Source organism: Solanum pennellii, chromosome 9 (assembly GCF_001406875.1).
Source record: "Solanum pennellii chromosome 9, SPENNV200".
NCBI lineage: Eukaryota > Viridiplantae > Streptophyta > Magnoliopsida > Solanales > Solanaceae > Solanum > Solanum pennellii.
This window is the reverse complement of record NC_028645.1, coordinates 78707121-78723906: the sequence shown is the minus strand read 5'-3', so window position 1 is coordinate 78723906 and position 16786 is coordinate 78707121. Positions and strand designations below refer to the sequence as shown.

The following is a 16786-nucleotide window of genomic DNA, read 5'->3' as shown; positions in this document are numbered from 1 at the left end:
AAGACCTCCTTAACGAGCTGGGGAAGAATTACGCATAATCCTGTCATATTTTCAAGCGTATTTTTACATTTACGAGCCAACTTTAAAAAATACGACTTTCATCATTTTCCGTGAGTATATACCCATGGATTGGGGCACCTAAAAATTTTTTCCAGAAAACGATATGAAACTTTCGTCATGAGTTTGAGAAAGTATTTCGAGTCAAACATTAAGAAATTAATTACCCGTCTTTCACCGTTTCTTATATGTTAATTATCCCATGAATCTGATAGCTTTTGGACACCCGAAAATTTCTTCCGCAAAAACTATCTTTAGCTATAGTGGGAAGAAACTATCTATGATTTTATTGATAATGTGAAACACCATTCATATTGAAACAAAATGAAATTGTAGAAATACAACTTCAATTAAAACAGGAGTATATATAATTATATGGGGAACTAACTTTCCCTTAAAAAATACCATAAGCTCCAATATGGATATAAACTTCATCACATTCAACTTAGCTGTGGTAAAATAATGAATGGGTAATTCCTATTTTTTTTGCACTTACAAGTGCCATTTGGTGAATAAACTTTCTCAATGTAACATACATCGTCTCTTAATAGAAAAAGAACACTACTACTACTAAACAATGAGATGAAGTTGAGAACCTTCATACTCTTTTTTAACAATGTGTATGAGAGCTTAACTGAGCTGCCGAGATGGAGCAACACAACTCAAGGAAACTGAAAACTTGAGAAATCTTGATGTCCTGAAGGAGGATATACGTAAACCGCGAGCAATGAGATGACAATGCAGATGAGAGCAGACCATAAGAAGACAATGGTGGGAATCTTTCCCCTTTTCCCCATTAGACCTTTCGCGAACGGATAGAGATGAGATAACACCCAAAAACTGAAGAATACACCTCCAAGTAGCTTGCTCCATTGTGGGAAAGGACTATATACTGTCCTGAATGTGCCTACTGCTATTGCAATCATGTTGATCAATATGATTGTGATTGGTGGAATCATTAGGACTGTCCAACGGAACTCGTATAGCTCTGCAAATTCGTCTTCACCATCATCAGGTGTAGCAGATTTTGATGTCAATGTGAATGAGATGTCAACTCCTGCTATGACTTTCAGTAGTCCTTGTATCACAGCAGCTGGATGTGCACTTGTTCCACCAATTAACCAGAATTGCTCATTCCTCCACCAATCATGAAGGGTGATTCCTGACCATTTGATTTCAAGGAGTGCAAGCATGGATAGGGTGATTGTGATTGCTAGCAAGAACACCAAGAAGGTGACATTGAGGGATTGCACAATGAACTTCCCTGAGAAGAGTGAAAGTGCAGGCAAGAGACAATAGACAAGGAGGAAAATGGAAGTAAACGGATACATCCCCACGTTGAAATACGCCACCCTCTGCAGGAACTTCATTCTTGGGCTTGCAAAGAGTGCATTGTTGCGAGAGAAGAAGATTTCGACTGAACCTGTTGCCCATCTGAGAACTTGGATGAGCCTATCAGTTAGATTGATTGGTGCTGTCCCTCTAAATGCATCTCTTTTTGTGACACAGTAAATTGATCTCCAGCCTCTATTGTGCATCCTGTAACCTGTCACAACATCTTCCGTGATCGAACCATATATCCATCCTACTCTATTGCCCCATTCAGTTTTGTCTTCATAATAGCAACTTATGACACCTACAGCCTCAGCAAGTGCTGAAGCATCCAATGGCTCGCGATGTACAGCAAGTGAACCTGCTGGTCTTCCTTGGCAACCTTTGCCTCTCAACTCATGGAGCAGCCTCCCTCCAAATTCAGCTACAGCAATAGAGTCCACCAATGGAATGGAGTTTCCAAACTGTTTTGTAAGCAAAGATCTGCTTACTTCCTCCTCATCATCTTTATTCCCAATCATTGGTAAAAACATCTCATCATCCTCTTGATCCTTTTGTATATTAGGTTTCCTCAAAAGCTTTCTAGTCTTCCTGCTACCAAACCATCCACGATGTTCAGTTGCTCTTGGTGGACTAAAACCATAAAGAGCAATTCTTCGGAAAATGCAGCCTGTTCCTACATACATGGGACCCTGCAAACCATCCAGTGCTCTCATGCCAACATCAAAGAAAACTGTATTGTGGTTTGCATATCGATCATTTGGATCAACACCCTCAAACCTCTGAGGGAACTGAACATAACAGATCCTGTCACCCCCTTTGTCAAGCATAAAGCACATTCCCTCTCTCATAGCCAATGAGTTGTAGATGTAATGGTCACAATCAAGATTGAGAATGAATGCGCCATTTGACATTATTGCACTGGCTCGAACTAAAGCATTCATCGCTCCAGCTTTCTTGTTGTGATCAAAACCAGGTCTCTTTTCTCTGGAAACATAAACCAGCATTGGCAATCTGACATCAACGTCTGTTGTGTCAATCATGTTTTTCTCGTCTACTTCATTCCCATAAAGTGGCTCTGCATTTGGAGGAACCAACATAATCTGCAAAAAACAAAGTTCAGGAACTCAGCAAAAGAGTTGGAAGTAAATATTTCACATCTAGTGTGAACTTGAAAGACAAAGTACTAATCCTAGATGATAACAAGATTACTTGCTCCGTCGTTTCAATTTGTTTGTCTTAGTTTCCTTTTTAGTCCAGTTCAAAAAAAAAAAAAACTCTTCACTTTTTTGACAACTCTATAATTCTAACTTCTTACATGACAACACAAGATTCGGACATTTTGATACATTCTACACATCTTTAATTTCTTAAACTCCATTTCAAATCAAAATCAGACAAACAAAATGAAACCGAGGGAGTATAAAAAAGATAGATTCGAAGGACAAAGAACGCTACCTGTATAATACCCTCATGATCACCTCTTGAATGTCCTTCCTCAGCTGATGACCAAGTACCATGCCAGTGAGTTCCATCAGACATCCAAGTAGCTTTAGGGACCTTGATGGGTTCAGAAAGATCCTCTCCAAGTTCAACCTGTTTTCGTTTAGCCCTCAACTCCTGTTGGGTGTTATAAGCATCTGATCTTCGCCTTATTGACTCAGGCAAGGCATTTATCCTCACCTTGAATTCATCATATTCCCTCTTCACCCTTCTTCTGTCCCTAACAAAGTCAAGTTTCACTTTGTTTTTCAGTGGATCGCGCTTTTGCCCAAAGTATGACTCAGGATTTCTGGGTTCTATCTTATGTTTTTTACAGAAGGGAACCCATATTCTCGCAAAGCTAGCAGCTTCTGCAAGAGCCTCAAATGTCACTAAGGAACCTCCATCATCTGACAAGTAACATGCCACCTTTTCAACGGGATAATCAACAGCAAGAATGGAAAGGATTGTGTTTGCAGTTACAAGGGGTGGTTCTTTTTCTGCATCAGCAGTTGAAACAAACACATCAATGCCTGGCAAATCAGACAATCCCTTCGGGTTTCGAAGGTTTGGTCCTGAACTCTCAAATCTTTCTTTCAATACAGAGAGGTCAGTGATTCTTTTAACAGGGCAGAGTTTTGGCAACTGATCAAGAAGCCAAGATATTGCAAACCAAACCTCACACACTACTGACATTATCCATAACCACAGTGCATCATGATTTGGATGAGAAATCCTCCATGTCAAGAAACAAGCCAACGCACCAAGACGAAGAACCATGAGCAACCTGCATAGTTCACATTCTTACATCAAATTTAAATTTTGATACTGATTATTCATATATTTTCTCATTTGAAATCAAAGCAGATGACTATAATCTTTCAGTATGTTACTGTCCAAGCATGCCACAAGTAAAAGTTCAAGCTATTTAAAGAGGCTAATTTATTGAATTGTGATCTAAGCTAGAACTTCATACAAGGCTATTCAAAAATACATTAGAATTGTCACACATAGGAATTGAATTGTGATCTAAGGCAATATTTTTACCCCCATACCAGAAAATTTCTATTTGTACAGTACAATTTTCCGGCTAAGATGATTTAATTGAACCCCCTTGGGCTCCCTTTTGCTCCGCCAATGTGCACGAAACCCTCACATATATACCTTTTTCTTGGCAATACATTATTTATAGGTGACTATTAGACTTAAAATGAGGATATTTTCATAGTTTGTTGCTCCTACTTTGAACTGTGTGGACCATTTCAGCTAAGCTAAGCTATTAGAGAAAGAACACTTCTCTTGTAAGATCTTTTCTATTGTTTCAACTATTCAGCAATAAGGAATTTAAACTCACTTTTTTTTAACTATGAACATAAACACATAAAGAGTAACAAGAAATGTACTGTAATGATTACCTATATGGACTGATAATTGCAGCTGAGATTCCAACTTTTCTTGTCAAAGGCCTATTTCTTCTGTCACTAAAATCTGGAGGATTTTCAGATCTATCAATACCTCTCCCAAATTCCTGACCATCAGAAGGCCACAAAGCATTCCCATAACCATAAGTCCCTTTAGTCTCAAAAAGCCATCTTGTATGATCAAAATCTTGATTTGGATTCTTGAATGACTGCACAAGTGAAAAATTCTTCTCCATTCTCCCTCCTCTTCCCCTCGAAGGCAACGGATTCGCTTGATCCTTAGCTTCAGATCTGGGTTCATCGCTTTCATCATCACTAATCCCCTTATAAGACTCTTTACAACCAGGACAATACCCTCCATCAATTCCCACACAATCCAAATAACACTCTCTACAAATCACAAATCCACATTCACACTTCTCCTCAGCTTTTTTCTCATCACAACCTTCCATCTGACACATTGTTTTACATTTCATCACCATAGGTTCATCCTCAGAGCTTTTCCTAACATGTGCTTTAGTTGCAGAATTAAAACCCCCAGTAAAAATCGTATCTTTAATATACCCATCACTCGGATTTCCATACCCATAGCTTTTTCTACTACTTCCAACCCCAACAGGACTATTCTGAGAATCCACCATCGTACGATTATCTGGGGTTGGTGGAATATGAACAGTATAAGCTACAAATTCATCAGTACTCTCTTTAGACATAGAAAGATACCTTCCACCAGAAGAACCCCTCAACCCTTTTCCACTAAGAGGTGAATTAGGATTCGTCGATAACGAATGTCTCCGAATCGGACTAGTTAAACCATGGCACCCACCAGTGGGAGATGAAGTAACTGTAATTTTCACTGGAGATGATGATAAAGATTGAGAATCAATCAACCCCATTTTTCTTTTAGTATTCAAGATTCAATCTTTGCTACAGCTATGAAAGAAAATCAAGAAAATTTTAGAAGAAGAATGACATTTTGGATTGTTGTCAGAAGAGAAGAATGAAAAATCATCCTTAAATTTGAAAATTTGAGATTGATGAAAGGTGTCAAGTGCAACGGTCGACAAATTCTGGCCGTTAGATTTATGAGATCTTTTGTCTGTTGTAGCACTTGAGAACGGTCTGATTGATTTTTGTGATGTGGACATGAAAGTCAAAAGGGGTAAGAAATTAAATACTCAACGGTCGATTTAATAAAAGCCTAGATTTGGGGGAAAAAAATAAATAAAGGCAATCTTGCTTTTTCTTTTCTTCATTTTTTTAAAAATTTAATTTTATTAAGAATTACATGAGGTGAGTGGTGATAATATCGAATATAACACAACTTTAGGCTATTAAGAACATGATTTTAGATAGGAGGGTATATGGAGGATTTGTATTAAGGATAGTACGTAGTATAGTGTTTGTCCATACACTTTTGTCATTATTTGACAAATATTTTTGACAAATATCTTAAATTCTCAAATACTAAATTTTCTAGTATTTGGATCAAATCTCATTATTTGGGATCTTTTAAAAATTAAAATTTTACCCCAAACTTTTATCTTTTACATAAACACCCTCTATAGTTGTTGCTTATGTTGTATAACATAATTTTTTACGTTAATTCCAAATTGGTGATGAAATATTTTGTGAATGTTAAATGATAATATGGTTATTGATCAAATGATGAACAATCGGCTCAAGATAACAAAGTCATGTGTTTTGACTATTTCACGATTTATGATATGATGTTTGTTGCACTCACTCCAAATTACCACATTGTTCTAGTGGACATTATTTGTTATTGTTGTAACATAGATCCAATTGACTTATATAATACAAACTTATGGTTTAGTTTTGATATTTTCTAAACTAATGGGTATAAATCATATTTTTCTAAAAAAGTGAAATATATTTCCCAAATATTATGGCCAAACACATGGTGAAATTTCACCAAAATTTTCATCTAAATAATATTTGCCAAGAATATTTAGAAATCTATGATCAAACACTAGCTTAACGTGGTTAGTGTTAATTTGTCATGGGTTTTGTGCAATGGCATTTGTAAAATTCCATTAATATGTTATTGCATAAGATCAGAAGTGAATCCAAAATTCGAAAATTTCAATGTTATATAGCATGTGGATGAGGTGATTCTCTAAGAAGTAGTAAACCTGTTTAAGTTATATGGTATATGAGTCTCTACAAATTGAGTCAAGGTTGTATTGAATTTTTTTTATTTTACCCCACTAAATAGGAATAAAATAACATACATTATACCTTTTCTAGATATGATTTGTGATTGTTTATAAAATTATACATATGTTATATTTACTGATAGTGTAACGAAGTTTAATACTATTAATATATTATAAATTAGTTATAACAAGTTATTGCTTTATTTATCGTGTTATCATAAGCATTAAATTGAAGTTTAATATTATTAAAATATATAGATTAGTTAGTTATACCAAGCTATTTCTTGATTTTTCGTGTTATCATAAGAAGATATAGAAAGTTAATTTTTATTATATGTTAAATTTCCTATAAAATCCAGCATATAATATATAGAATATTCGGTTAGTCTTTTTTTCGTACATAATGCCCAAATAATGAGGAAATCTGTGTAGTGATTAGTGAACAAACTTTTTTTTTTAATAAACAAATATTTTAAATTAAACATTGTATAGATATATATATTAAGTTGTAATATATCAAACTAATTATCCAACCACAAATAATCTCTATATGGCAATTTTGTCATAGTCAACTCTTACATCTAAACAAACGAATTTAAAGGGTCCAAAGCTAGTTAAAGTTATGTGTATATATTAGTAAAATATAAATAATTGTGAAGAAATTTGTATATTATTTTATGTAGAATTTAGTTAGCCATGTACATATATCAGTTATTTCAATTTCTTATAAAATAATATAATGAATTTCCTCATAATTTATATATGTACTAGTTATGAGTTTCTAAATTTTAAATCAAATATTATATTAATATTAAACCTAAATAACGTATCTCATAACCAGTTACCAAAAACGATATTACTTATATTGTAACTAAATACTTACCTAATTCATTTGCAAATTAGCTACCAAATGACTTCACCAGACACAAAATATGACCTCAATATTGAAGATTAAGAAAATATATTATTTTTAAAAAAAAATTAAGAAGAAGACAATAAGAAACTAAATAATAATATCTGAATGAATCATCACATTACTTCACTCACAATTTAAGATTGTAACCAGTAGTTATCTGAATAAAATAAAATTGTAATTATTCTCATGTTAAGTCTTTTGAATTTTGAGATTTAAATTTTAAAAAATTACAACTTTTTTGATATTTTTCTTTAACACTTTAAAATATCACTTTTTTCTAATTTATAGTACTTATATAAAATTTTCAAATATATTTATATTAATATATTAGTACATGGTAGGTCAAGTTGAAAGAAATTGACAAAATATTATAATGAGTTGTCACTGACTAAGCTATAACGACCATCTTCTTTCTTCCCCAAACTTCTTTTTAAATTTTCAAATATCTTTATAGCACCATATATGGATAATACATTTCTGAATTATTCAAAATAGCTTAAATATTAATATTCGTTCAGTTACAATCCTACGTTTATACTTTAACAAAGTTTTTATCTCTTTTGATCGAAAAAAAATATTTTTACCTCTGATTTAGATGAACGGGATACATGATAATCTCAAAAACAAATTAAACTTATTTCAATTTAAAAAAATATTAGGCTCAATTTACATTCGAAAAAGGCCAACTAAACTAGTCATGCTCTATTAAATCTTTTTTTGGCTGTCACGTCTGATAAACTATCAGACAAGAAATAATAAAAATTAAAATTTCTAATTACAAAAAAAAGAAACCAAAAAAAGTAGTTGCTATTCAAATTGCTCTACTTAATTTCTATTAAAAAATCTTTTTAAGGCAATAATGAATATGAGGAGTATTTAGTATTATAGCACACACAAATATGAAGAGGTCATAAAATTCCTACAAAGCCTAGGTATAATAAGAGGTATTTTATGAACTCTCCCTCACGAAGTATTAGCGAAAATCGTATATTGCACTAATAACTATAAGTGATTTTTTAATTTATATATTTGAGTCTGAAGTTATGTTTGACAATTTCTCAATTTTAAATCATATGTTCGATGCATAAGTGATTTTTTTATTTTGAGTCTAATGTTAGTGTTTATGTTTATTTTAATATTAAAATTAAAATATTAAAATGCATAATATTTTAGTGGGCGTAATTATGGAGAAAGTAGTGTTATTATTTTTTGTAACTCATATACCATTCTAATATGTTTTTCATGTTGTATCCTACTAATTATTCCACTATACCTCAAAATTACTTTCCACTTTTTAGACATTTATTTGTGGGAGAAACCTTATACCTATGTTTTCTTCCTTTGCGTTGTGAAATGAGGAGGATGAAAATAACATTCTATTATATTTATAATTTGAGACGATTGGCGTAGTAAAAAAAGATAGTTTAGAGAAAAGAAATATAGAATTATTTATACATATTAAAGAAATGTTTATTTAGGTGGAGTTTTGAACTCTTCTAATAATACGAAATTATCTGAATTATACGAAATTATCGTACTGTTATATTTTAAAGAAGACAAGTCAAAATATACTACTAAATCGATAAGAAGTATGTTGCAATGCGTGTAAATCTCCTCCAAAAATACAAAAAATTCCGCTTCATATTATTTATTTATATATATAATTGATTTTGAATGGTTAAACACTTAAACTTGGATTATTTCTTTTCTTCCTTTTTTGAACCAAGTCAATTGGGTTCTCGGTCAATATGGTCTTATTTTTCTCAAATATAGAATTTTTATCTTATTCAAATCTGAAGGTTTGTTAAGATACTCATACTAATTTCCTAATATTATTATCAATAATATTTAGGACAAGTGTTTAGTCAAATTATACCATATATTTGGTCCTAAGTTTTCTCGAAGAATATTTTATTAATTTAAAAAATATAATTTACATCAATAAGTTCTGAAAACTATTAAAAATACCTATATATATATAATTTTATTTTATTTTTTTAACTTTTTTTTTTTTTGAATCCCTAAACATAAGATAATGGTTGACACAATGGTTTAAGGTGTTCAAATTCAATGAGATGCTAAATTCAAATCTTGTGCACTACCTTTTCATCTTTAGATAAACCTCTTAGTGAAAAACTGAAAATCTTGGATTCGTCATTTTTTAGGCAACCCTTACCCCCATTTTTAGAGGATAGGAAGGTTGCTTCCAATAGAAACACATGTTATAACATACTTGCGATCATAGGTTTCAAAAGTATTAATCATACAAATGTTGTAACATGTTTAAAACCACAATTTTTAAAAATCTCCTCTATTTTTTTTAACTCCACGACCAATCAAACAAATGTAAACGGAAGGAGTACTAGATTTGCTTCCCTTTGACCACTCTGAACCTGTCAAACTCATACCTAATAATTAAGACTAATTAAACAAGAAACTAAACTCAGTCCATGCAGATGTTCTTGCTTGCTTCGATTAACTTTGTATTAATACAAAATTAATTCAAGTAGAATATTAGAAACACTTAGAGCCGGCCATCCACTTCCATGTAACTAAATTATTACTACTTTATATTTGAATATGTCTTTGTTATGACAAATTCAAAAATCTAATTTTTTTAGGTTCTATCGTAAGCCATGGTCATCTTAGTTTGTCTATATTGCTGTGTCTTCCTAAAACAAAGACACCATACTACAATGGCCACTTTGTTAATCTTTCTCCCACTCTTCCTCTTAACTTCTCTTCCTGTTTCAATTTCTCAAACTTCATCCAACAACGCTGGAGACTGTAATGGCATATTCATAACTTACGTCTATGTTTCTGGTTTTCCTATTCCTCCGAACGTCTCGGCATCTGAGCCCAACAACCAAGCTTACAATTTCATGTCTAATCTCACAATCCTCAACAATAGTCCTGATGAGCTCAAGTCTTGGAGGGTCTTTGTTGGGTTCCAGCATAGAGAATTGTTGGTATCTGCTTCACATGCTGTGCTTGCTGATGGAACCACTCTGCCTGGTGATGTTGGAAATGGAACTGTCTTTGCTGGTTTCCCTAACACTGACCTCAAGTCCGCGATTCAGACTGCTGGAGATGTCAATCAGATGCAGACTCGGGTCGAGCTGGTTGGTACACAGTATGGTGTTGCATTTCCTGCTGTTCCCTTGCCTTCTTCCATCAGTCTGGCTAATGATGGTTTCTTGTGTTCTCCTTCTACATCTCAAGGTAGGGAAAGTTAGTAACCATAGGTTTTCTTACAACTACTTAAAGAACCAACTATGTAGCATCTACATCAAGAATTCAAGTATTGTATACATAACTTCAATATATATAACCCCTAAAATGTTTCCAACTATATAGATACAGAATTGGTGAATCCTATGATGATGGTAGCTCAAAGCAAACTTATTGATGTCTCATATCTAATTGGACCTTGCAGGAGATCGGACCCAAGTTTGTTGTCTTAAAGATTCAAACACCAAATCCAACGTCACGATCCATGAGGAAATCCAACCTCGGCAAGAGGGTGATCTTACAATAATGTTTGACGTCACTAGCTCATCCGAATCTAATTACTGGGCACAAGTCACAATCTCAAATAACGACAACACTAGTCGTCTTGATAACTGGAAATTAAGCTGGGAATGGATGAGGGATGAGTTCATCTATAGCATGAGGGGAGCTTATCCTACGGTTGTTGATACAGGGGACTGCATCTTCAGTAAGCAGGGTGGATATTACAAGGGCATGGATTTTTCAAAGGCCTTGAACTGTGAAAAGAGACCCACAATCATCGACCTTCCTTTGGAAAAGACAAATGATACAACCTTAGGAATGGTTCCTTTCTGTTGTCGAAATGGAACCATTTTGCCACCTTTCATGGATGCAAGCAAGTCCAAGTCAGCTTTTGTAATACAAGTCTACAAAATGTCACCTGACCTTAACATAAGTGCAATCCACCCTCCACAGAACTGGAAAATAAATGGAACTTACAGTCCTGGTTATGTATGTGGACCACCAATCCGAGTATCCTCTAGCCTCTTCCCTAATCCTGCAGGGCTATCTTCAAATACAGCTGCTGTTGCTAGTTGGCAAGTAATCTGCAACATTAGCAGTTCAACCTTAAAGAAGCCCAAGTGTTGTGTATCATTCTCTGCATTCTTCAACGATTCTGTCATTCCTTGTAACACATGTGCCTGTGGCTGCAGCAACGCGAACCCCAGTAATGTGTGCAGTGCCTCCGAGCCAGCACTACTTTTACCACCAGAGGCACTTCTGGTGCCCTTTGATAATCGAACTGAAATGGCAAAGGACTTTAATAAAAGACGAGATTTGCCAAATCCCTTACCTTGCGGAGACAACTGTGGAGTCAGCATTAACTGGCATTTACTTAGTGATTTCAGAGGCGGATGGACAGCAAGAGTAACTCTGTTTAATTGGGGTGACACTAACATTGTTGACTGGTTTGCTGCTGTACAGTTGGATAAAGCCATCCAAGGTTTTGAAAAAGGATACTCTTTCAATGGAACCATCATGCCTGATACTAACAACACAATATTTATGCAAGGGTTTTCAGGCTTAAATTACCTTCTTGCAGAAAGAAGAGGAGACAATCCAAGGAAAGATCCTCCAGTTCCTGGTACGCAGCAATCAGTTATATCTTTCACAAAGAAGACCACACCTGGAATCAATGTAGGAGCCGGTGATGGTTTTCCAAGTAAAGTTTACTTCAATGGGGAGGAGTGCTCCCTTCCTGTAATACTTCCTTCCAGTAGTAATCGCCGAGTCCCTCTAGCCTCTAGTGCTTTCAGTCTTCTTCTAACCATGCTAGTCCTCATGGTTCTGCAACTATCACTGTGGCTAGAAATATAATTTTCCTGTGTTCTTTGTAACTTTGTTTTCTCTTATGCTCATAGCAAATATATTCTTTCATTGTGTTATCCTAATGTCACCCACCAATTACAGTACAAAATTTTCAGCTATCTGACCTAGAGTATTAAGAAGGAATTACATAATACACCTTGTGAACTGTAGCATAATCATTACTAAAATGGTAATATTGCAATCATACTCCTGATGGAACGCACACAAGATTCAAGTCTGAGTTTTTGTTTTTAGCTTTTGAAGCAAAGTGTCTTTTCCTTTGTTGCCTAAGTTAATCACATAAAAATATAACCTTCTCACTGCCCTAATAAAAAAATGTTAACTTACGCAGAATGCCACGACTCCTATAATCATTTGGAAGTAGTAACCAGCATTTGTACAAGTAGAAGTTGCAAACCAGCACATAAATTCAATTGTAATCAAACATGTACATCTAACCGCTCCAACATATTACCTCTGCAGTGAGCTAATGGGCTTCCTCCATAAAATTCCACAATAGGTATAGCACATTACAATTTTGGCATCGAAAGAACTACAGCCCTAGTTATACCCAAGAAAAAGGAAGGAAAGTAGAAGGAAAGTTTATAAAAGAATCTGCTTAAGGACCAATAGGACTAGCATAACGAAGCACATGATAACAAGAATAGTCGCACATTTTACCATTCCCCCCTTCCTCTGAGACCTCTCTGCCTGCAGTTCCAAAAAGGAGCATACAGTTAGCCAAGTAAGAAATAAGGCAGAATGTTCCAAGGCTTCAACAAAATCAATTTAACACAAACCAAGGATCAGAAAATAGAAGAACACATGGAACACATAAATTCACATGGTGCCAGATCACTACATGAAATGATATGAGGACTGCGGACTGCCTATTCAAACTCTACTTGTAATAGTGTGTAATTGTATATGCAAGTATATTTACTAAGCTGCAAGGTGTGTACCCACATGAGAGAGACATAACGAGAGAGAAAGCAAGAGAGTGCGAGAGGAGAGACCTTCTGTAGTTGTTTGAAACCTTCCTCTACTGATGCAGATACACTTTGAACATTGTGGTCTATCCGATCAACTATTGTCCCCTGCAAATGATTTCAACTTGATGAGTCACAAATTGCTGCAAATAACTCTGGCAAACAAGTAAGAAGTACACTCAAACCTGATCAATAACTAGTACTGACAGATCCTTCATGATTTGGGCAAGCTCATTAACTGATTTAAGGACCTACAAAGACTTTATGTCAGTAAAATAAAAAGAAAGCATGTTATTCTATATGTGAATAACATAGTAAAAGTTAAGAAAAGTCCTTCGGTGACCTGTCTAATCTCTCTTTCTCTCTCTGCCGTGAACTGCTCATCCTTCTGACCAAAGGCCATCTGCAATTCAGTGAACCCCTGAAAGATAAAACAACCACATGAAATATAGTGTCTGTAACATTGTCTAATATGATAATGTGCATAAAACCTTTTTCAAATGTAATCCCTGATTATGCTAAAATCCACGCTGAGTCAATACTCATTAGTTTAAGGTGTTCTCATGAAGTGTATCATCCTTTGTGTTCCTAGGAAGACTTTTAAGGTCTCAAAACTCCATTAACTAATTTGCTTTTTAGCGATTTTGTAAAATCCCCCAACTTCAAAAACGAAACAAACAGAATTCAGAAACCAGAAAAAGCATAGGCAGTATTACGCAAATATAGTCAGGAAACCACCAGAAACCATAAAGTTGGAAAGTCTACCACGTCATTGAAATCGTCATCCAGAAAGCTAGACTTCTTTTCATTCATCTCCAAATCAAGTCCATCATGTCCCTGCTCCAGGATATAGAATACAATATATATAAGCACAGGTCTAACATTCCGCCTGCTATCTACAGATAGTATTAAAAAAACGACAATTAAGAGGGTCTAATCAGGCATTAACTGCAGAATCAATCCACATTATTAGAGATTCGAACACTTTCTTACTACACTATAATCTCTTATCGGTTACCACTAGTATTAGCTGCATTTACTTGAACATTGAAATAGGCTCCTAAGAGTACTTAACAAACCTCTGATTGCAGCCGTAACTGTTTAAGATATAATGATTGCATCCTCCGGAGCTCAACAGAAAGGTTTTGAAGGTCTGTAGCCAGAGAACGCTGGAAAAAAGAAATATCACTACATGAATATTTAAATACAACACTTGAAACAACTTTATGACAGCAGAGTTCAGCGAAATGAAGTCCGCCATAGTGAAAGGAAGTCCTCCATAGTCAAAGGAGTATCCAATGCTCCGATCCCTTGGTGGAATTAATAAAATATTCTTAAATCACAAAATTAACGATGTGCTAACTAACAAAGAAGTAACTCTATTTTTTAGAAGAAAAGAAATAGTCAGTAAAACTAAGTTAGTTAAGACGATGCAACAGATCACCACAAATTGAGTCAAAATACATTGGAAGTTGTGTCTAAGAAAATGAACTCTTACGTATGAAATCATCAGCTTTCTACCTGTACATTTTTTCTAACATTTGAGTCCTCACAAGAACCACTTGCTGAAAGCTTCTGTAATTTCTTCTCTGACTTCCTTAATATATCTGTAATTTCCATGGTCAGAACCTCTATCACATTTTGATCTTCTCTTCCATCACCAAAAGATGGAGTCAGAGCTTTAGCATGGCACTTCTTTAGGTCTGCCAATTTTACTTGAGCCTGATGTATGCTAGCTGCAACTTCTTCAGAAACATCAACCCATGCTGGAGGTAAGCCCACTGTAAATGCATCTCTAAGGAAGAAAGAAAGATATTTACCATCAACAAATTTTTCCTCCTTACAGCCTAATTAATATAAACAAAATTGAAGAAAAGAGCACAGGGAGCACATTTTAATTTTACTCGCTCCTTATGATGATCAGGTAGTGATCCTTTATCTATTAATAAGATAACAAAAATAGCATACGAGAATGAGTCTTATTGCAATTGTTGACACTTTGTTAACAAAATAAACACTACTCCACTATATAGGTCGCCAGATATTGTGAGAGAAATATTGAAACTTGCCATCCATTTGTTGTGCAAAACCACTTCTACACCTCCAGAAAAGCAACAAAGAGAGTAAAGGGATTAGCCTTCTTCCGAATTTCGTATATTACATGGTGATCAGTTTTTACATGGATCACCTCATAGAGTAAGAAGACGAAAGAATTTTTAACAAAAATTTAAAAGATGTGTCTTTACATTTTCTACCTATTCTAATGTAACAATATCTTTAATCTCATGCCATTTTAGTTTAATGTATTTGTTACTTGGATATGTCTACTGATTATATGTCCAGATTTTTCCAAGCAAGGCAGGTCAGACTGACCTTAGCCAAGCTCAGCTAATAAAAATTGATCACATGGAAAAATGGAAAAGTAGAGAAGCCAACTTTGGATGGAGAAGGGGAAAATGAGTTGTCAAGGCTAGAATATTATTCCAGGTCATAGCAATTGCATCCGCGATATGTTAAGCAGGAAAAAACAGTTTGAAAAGAAGTGTTTGTCGAATGATAGCCACACTTATTGCATATGGCAACAACTAAATATGAGAAGATCCATATTTTTCACAACACTGAAATCCTTGGGCGATCTCGAGTGCTGGGAGTTTCCGATTTATTTGTATTTGTAATAGAAATAACAGGTAATAGTAATAACAACTCAAAGAACATCAAGTAGGGACTTACTACTCCAAGAAATAGAATGAAAACTAGATCATAGTTACAAACCGAATACACAGAATTCAAAATGAACTGAAAAAAACATAGTGCTCGATAAGAACCACTATAGGATGAGAGACTAGTCAATATTAGTATTTGCATGTTCAGTATGGCAAAAGAATGTTAACCTATCTCTACAAAAGAAATACTTTAGATCAAATATGAGCAATGAATTACTACCACCTCTTCTTTCTTATAACTTTGGCATTCGTACCAGATTACACGCACCTCAACTAATTCCACGACATACCTGTCACCTCCCACCGGCAAAACACCTCAACAAAACCTAGTGTATTTGAATTACTTCCTAACGTTAATAATTTCCTTTCCAAACATTATACGTGATATGATTACTATGAGGTATCAATTTCACCGACCTAAAGCAAAACCTCTTTTATGCATTTCATAAAAACTAAATGAAGAAAAACTTAAAGTGAACCTAATTTCACCAAAATAATCTAACTAGATTACTGAAAATACCTAGATGTAGAAGGACCCAGATCATCTTCGGTGCTTAGAGGAGCGTAAGAACGATGAGAATTGAGAAAAGAAGTAGTAGCCATTTCGATTACTGGACCACCGGAATCTTTTGAAGTAGTGAAGGGTATACGGTTCTCGTTCAACGTATCTCTGTAACTTTGAAAAACCCTAATTCGATTTCTTGTCGCCATTGCTACCAAAATTCAAAGATGAAGATGAAGATCAAATCATCAGCCCAGAAAATACAAAACAGAATAGAGGGTTTTCACTTCAAATTCATCAAATTTTGTTATTTAATTGTTTAAA

The 16786-nt window shown here is 34.6% G+C and overlaps 3 protein-coding genes across 3 annotated transcripts; 1 reads left to right on the top strand and 2 right to left on the bottom strand.

The window, feature by feature from the left end:
* Positions 1-402: 402 nt before the first annotated feature.
* Positions 403-5302, bottom strand: LOC107031542 (cellulose synthase-like protein D5). The gene is made up of 3 exons (XM_015232953.2): positions 4287-5302; positions 2848-3658; positions 403-2492 (listed from the first exon to the last, which is right to left on the bottom strand). The coding sequence occupies exons 1-3, from the start codon at positions 5186-5188 to the stop codon at positions 720-722; spliced, it is 3486 nt and encodes a 1161-aa protein (XP_015088439.1). The 5' UTR covers positions 5189-5302; the 3' UTR covers positions 403-719.
* A 4161-nt stretch (positions 5303-9463) lies between these two features.
* On the top strand, positions 9464-12325 carry LOC107031757 (COBRA-like protein 7). Its single transcript, XM_015233227.2, has 2 exons — positions 9464-10610; positions 10825-12325. Exons 1-2 carry the CDS (start codon positions 10025-10027, stop codon positions 12255-12257), a joined length of 2019 nt encoding a protein of 672 aa, XP_015088713.1. The 5' UTR covers positions 9464-10024; the 3' UTR covers positions 12258-12325.
* Positions 12326-12496: 171 nt separating this feature from the next.
* On the bottom strand, positions 12497-16782 carry LOC107031759 (syntaxin-43-like). The gene is made up of 8 exons (XM_015233228.2): positions 16481-16782; positions 14759-15032; positions 14317-14406; positions 14003-14074; positions 13581-13658; positions 13423-13488; positions 13265-13345; positions 12497-12959 (listed from the first exon to the last, which is right to left on the bottom strand). The coding sequence occupies exons 1-8, from the start codon at positions 16669-16671 to the stop codon at positions 12852-12854; spliced, it is 960 nt and encodes a 319-aa protein (XP_015088714.1). The 5' UTR covers positions 16672-16782; the 3' UTR covers positions 12497-12851.
* Between the last annotated feature and the right edge of the window lie 4 nt (positions 16783-16786).

Bases quoted from the DNA above. Each gene is read 5' to 3' on its own strand.
- LOC107031542 (XM_015232953.2), bottom strand. From the start codon at position 5,188: ATGGGGTTGATTGATTCTCAATCTTTATCATCATCTCCAGTGAAAATT. The intron at 3,659-4,286 runs GTAATCATTACA...TGAACTATGCAG, and splicing joins GCAATTATCAGTCCATATAG to GTTGCTCATGGTTCTTCGTC. The intron at 2,493-2,847 runs GTAGCGTTCTTT...TGTTTTTTGCAG, and splicing joins ATCATGAGGGTATTATACAG to ATTATGTTGGTTCCTCCAAA.
- LOC107031757 (XM_015233227.2), top strand. From the start codon at position 10,025: ATGGTCATCTTAGTTTGTCTATATTGCTGTGTCTTCCTAAAACAAAGA. The intron at 10,611-10,824 runs GTAGGGAAAGTT...TGGACCTTGCAG, and splicing joins TTCTCCTTCTACATCTCAAG to GAGATCGGACCCAAGTTTGT.
- LOC107031759 (XM_015233228.2), bottom strand. From the start codon at position 16,671: ATGGCGACAAGAAATCGAATTAGGGTTTTTCAAAGTTACAGAGATACG. The intron at 15,033-16,480 runs GTATTTTCAGTA...TTTCTTCCTTAG, and splicing joins CTGGGTCCTTCTACATCTAG to AGATGCATTTACAGTGGGCT. The intron at 14,075-14,316 runs GTTTGTTAAGTA...ATCCTGGAGCAG, and splicing joins AGTTACGGCTGCAATCAGAG to GGACATGATGGACTTGATTT.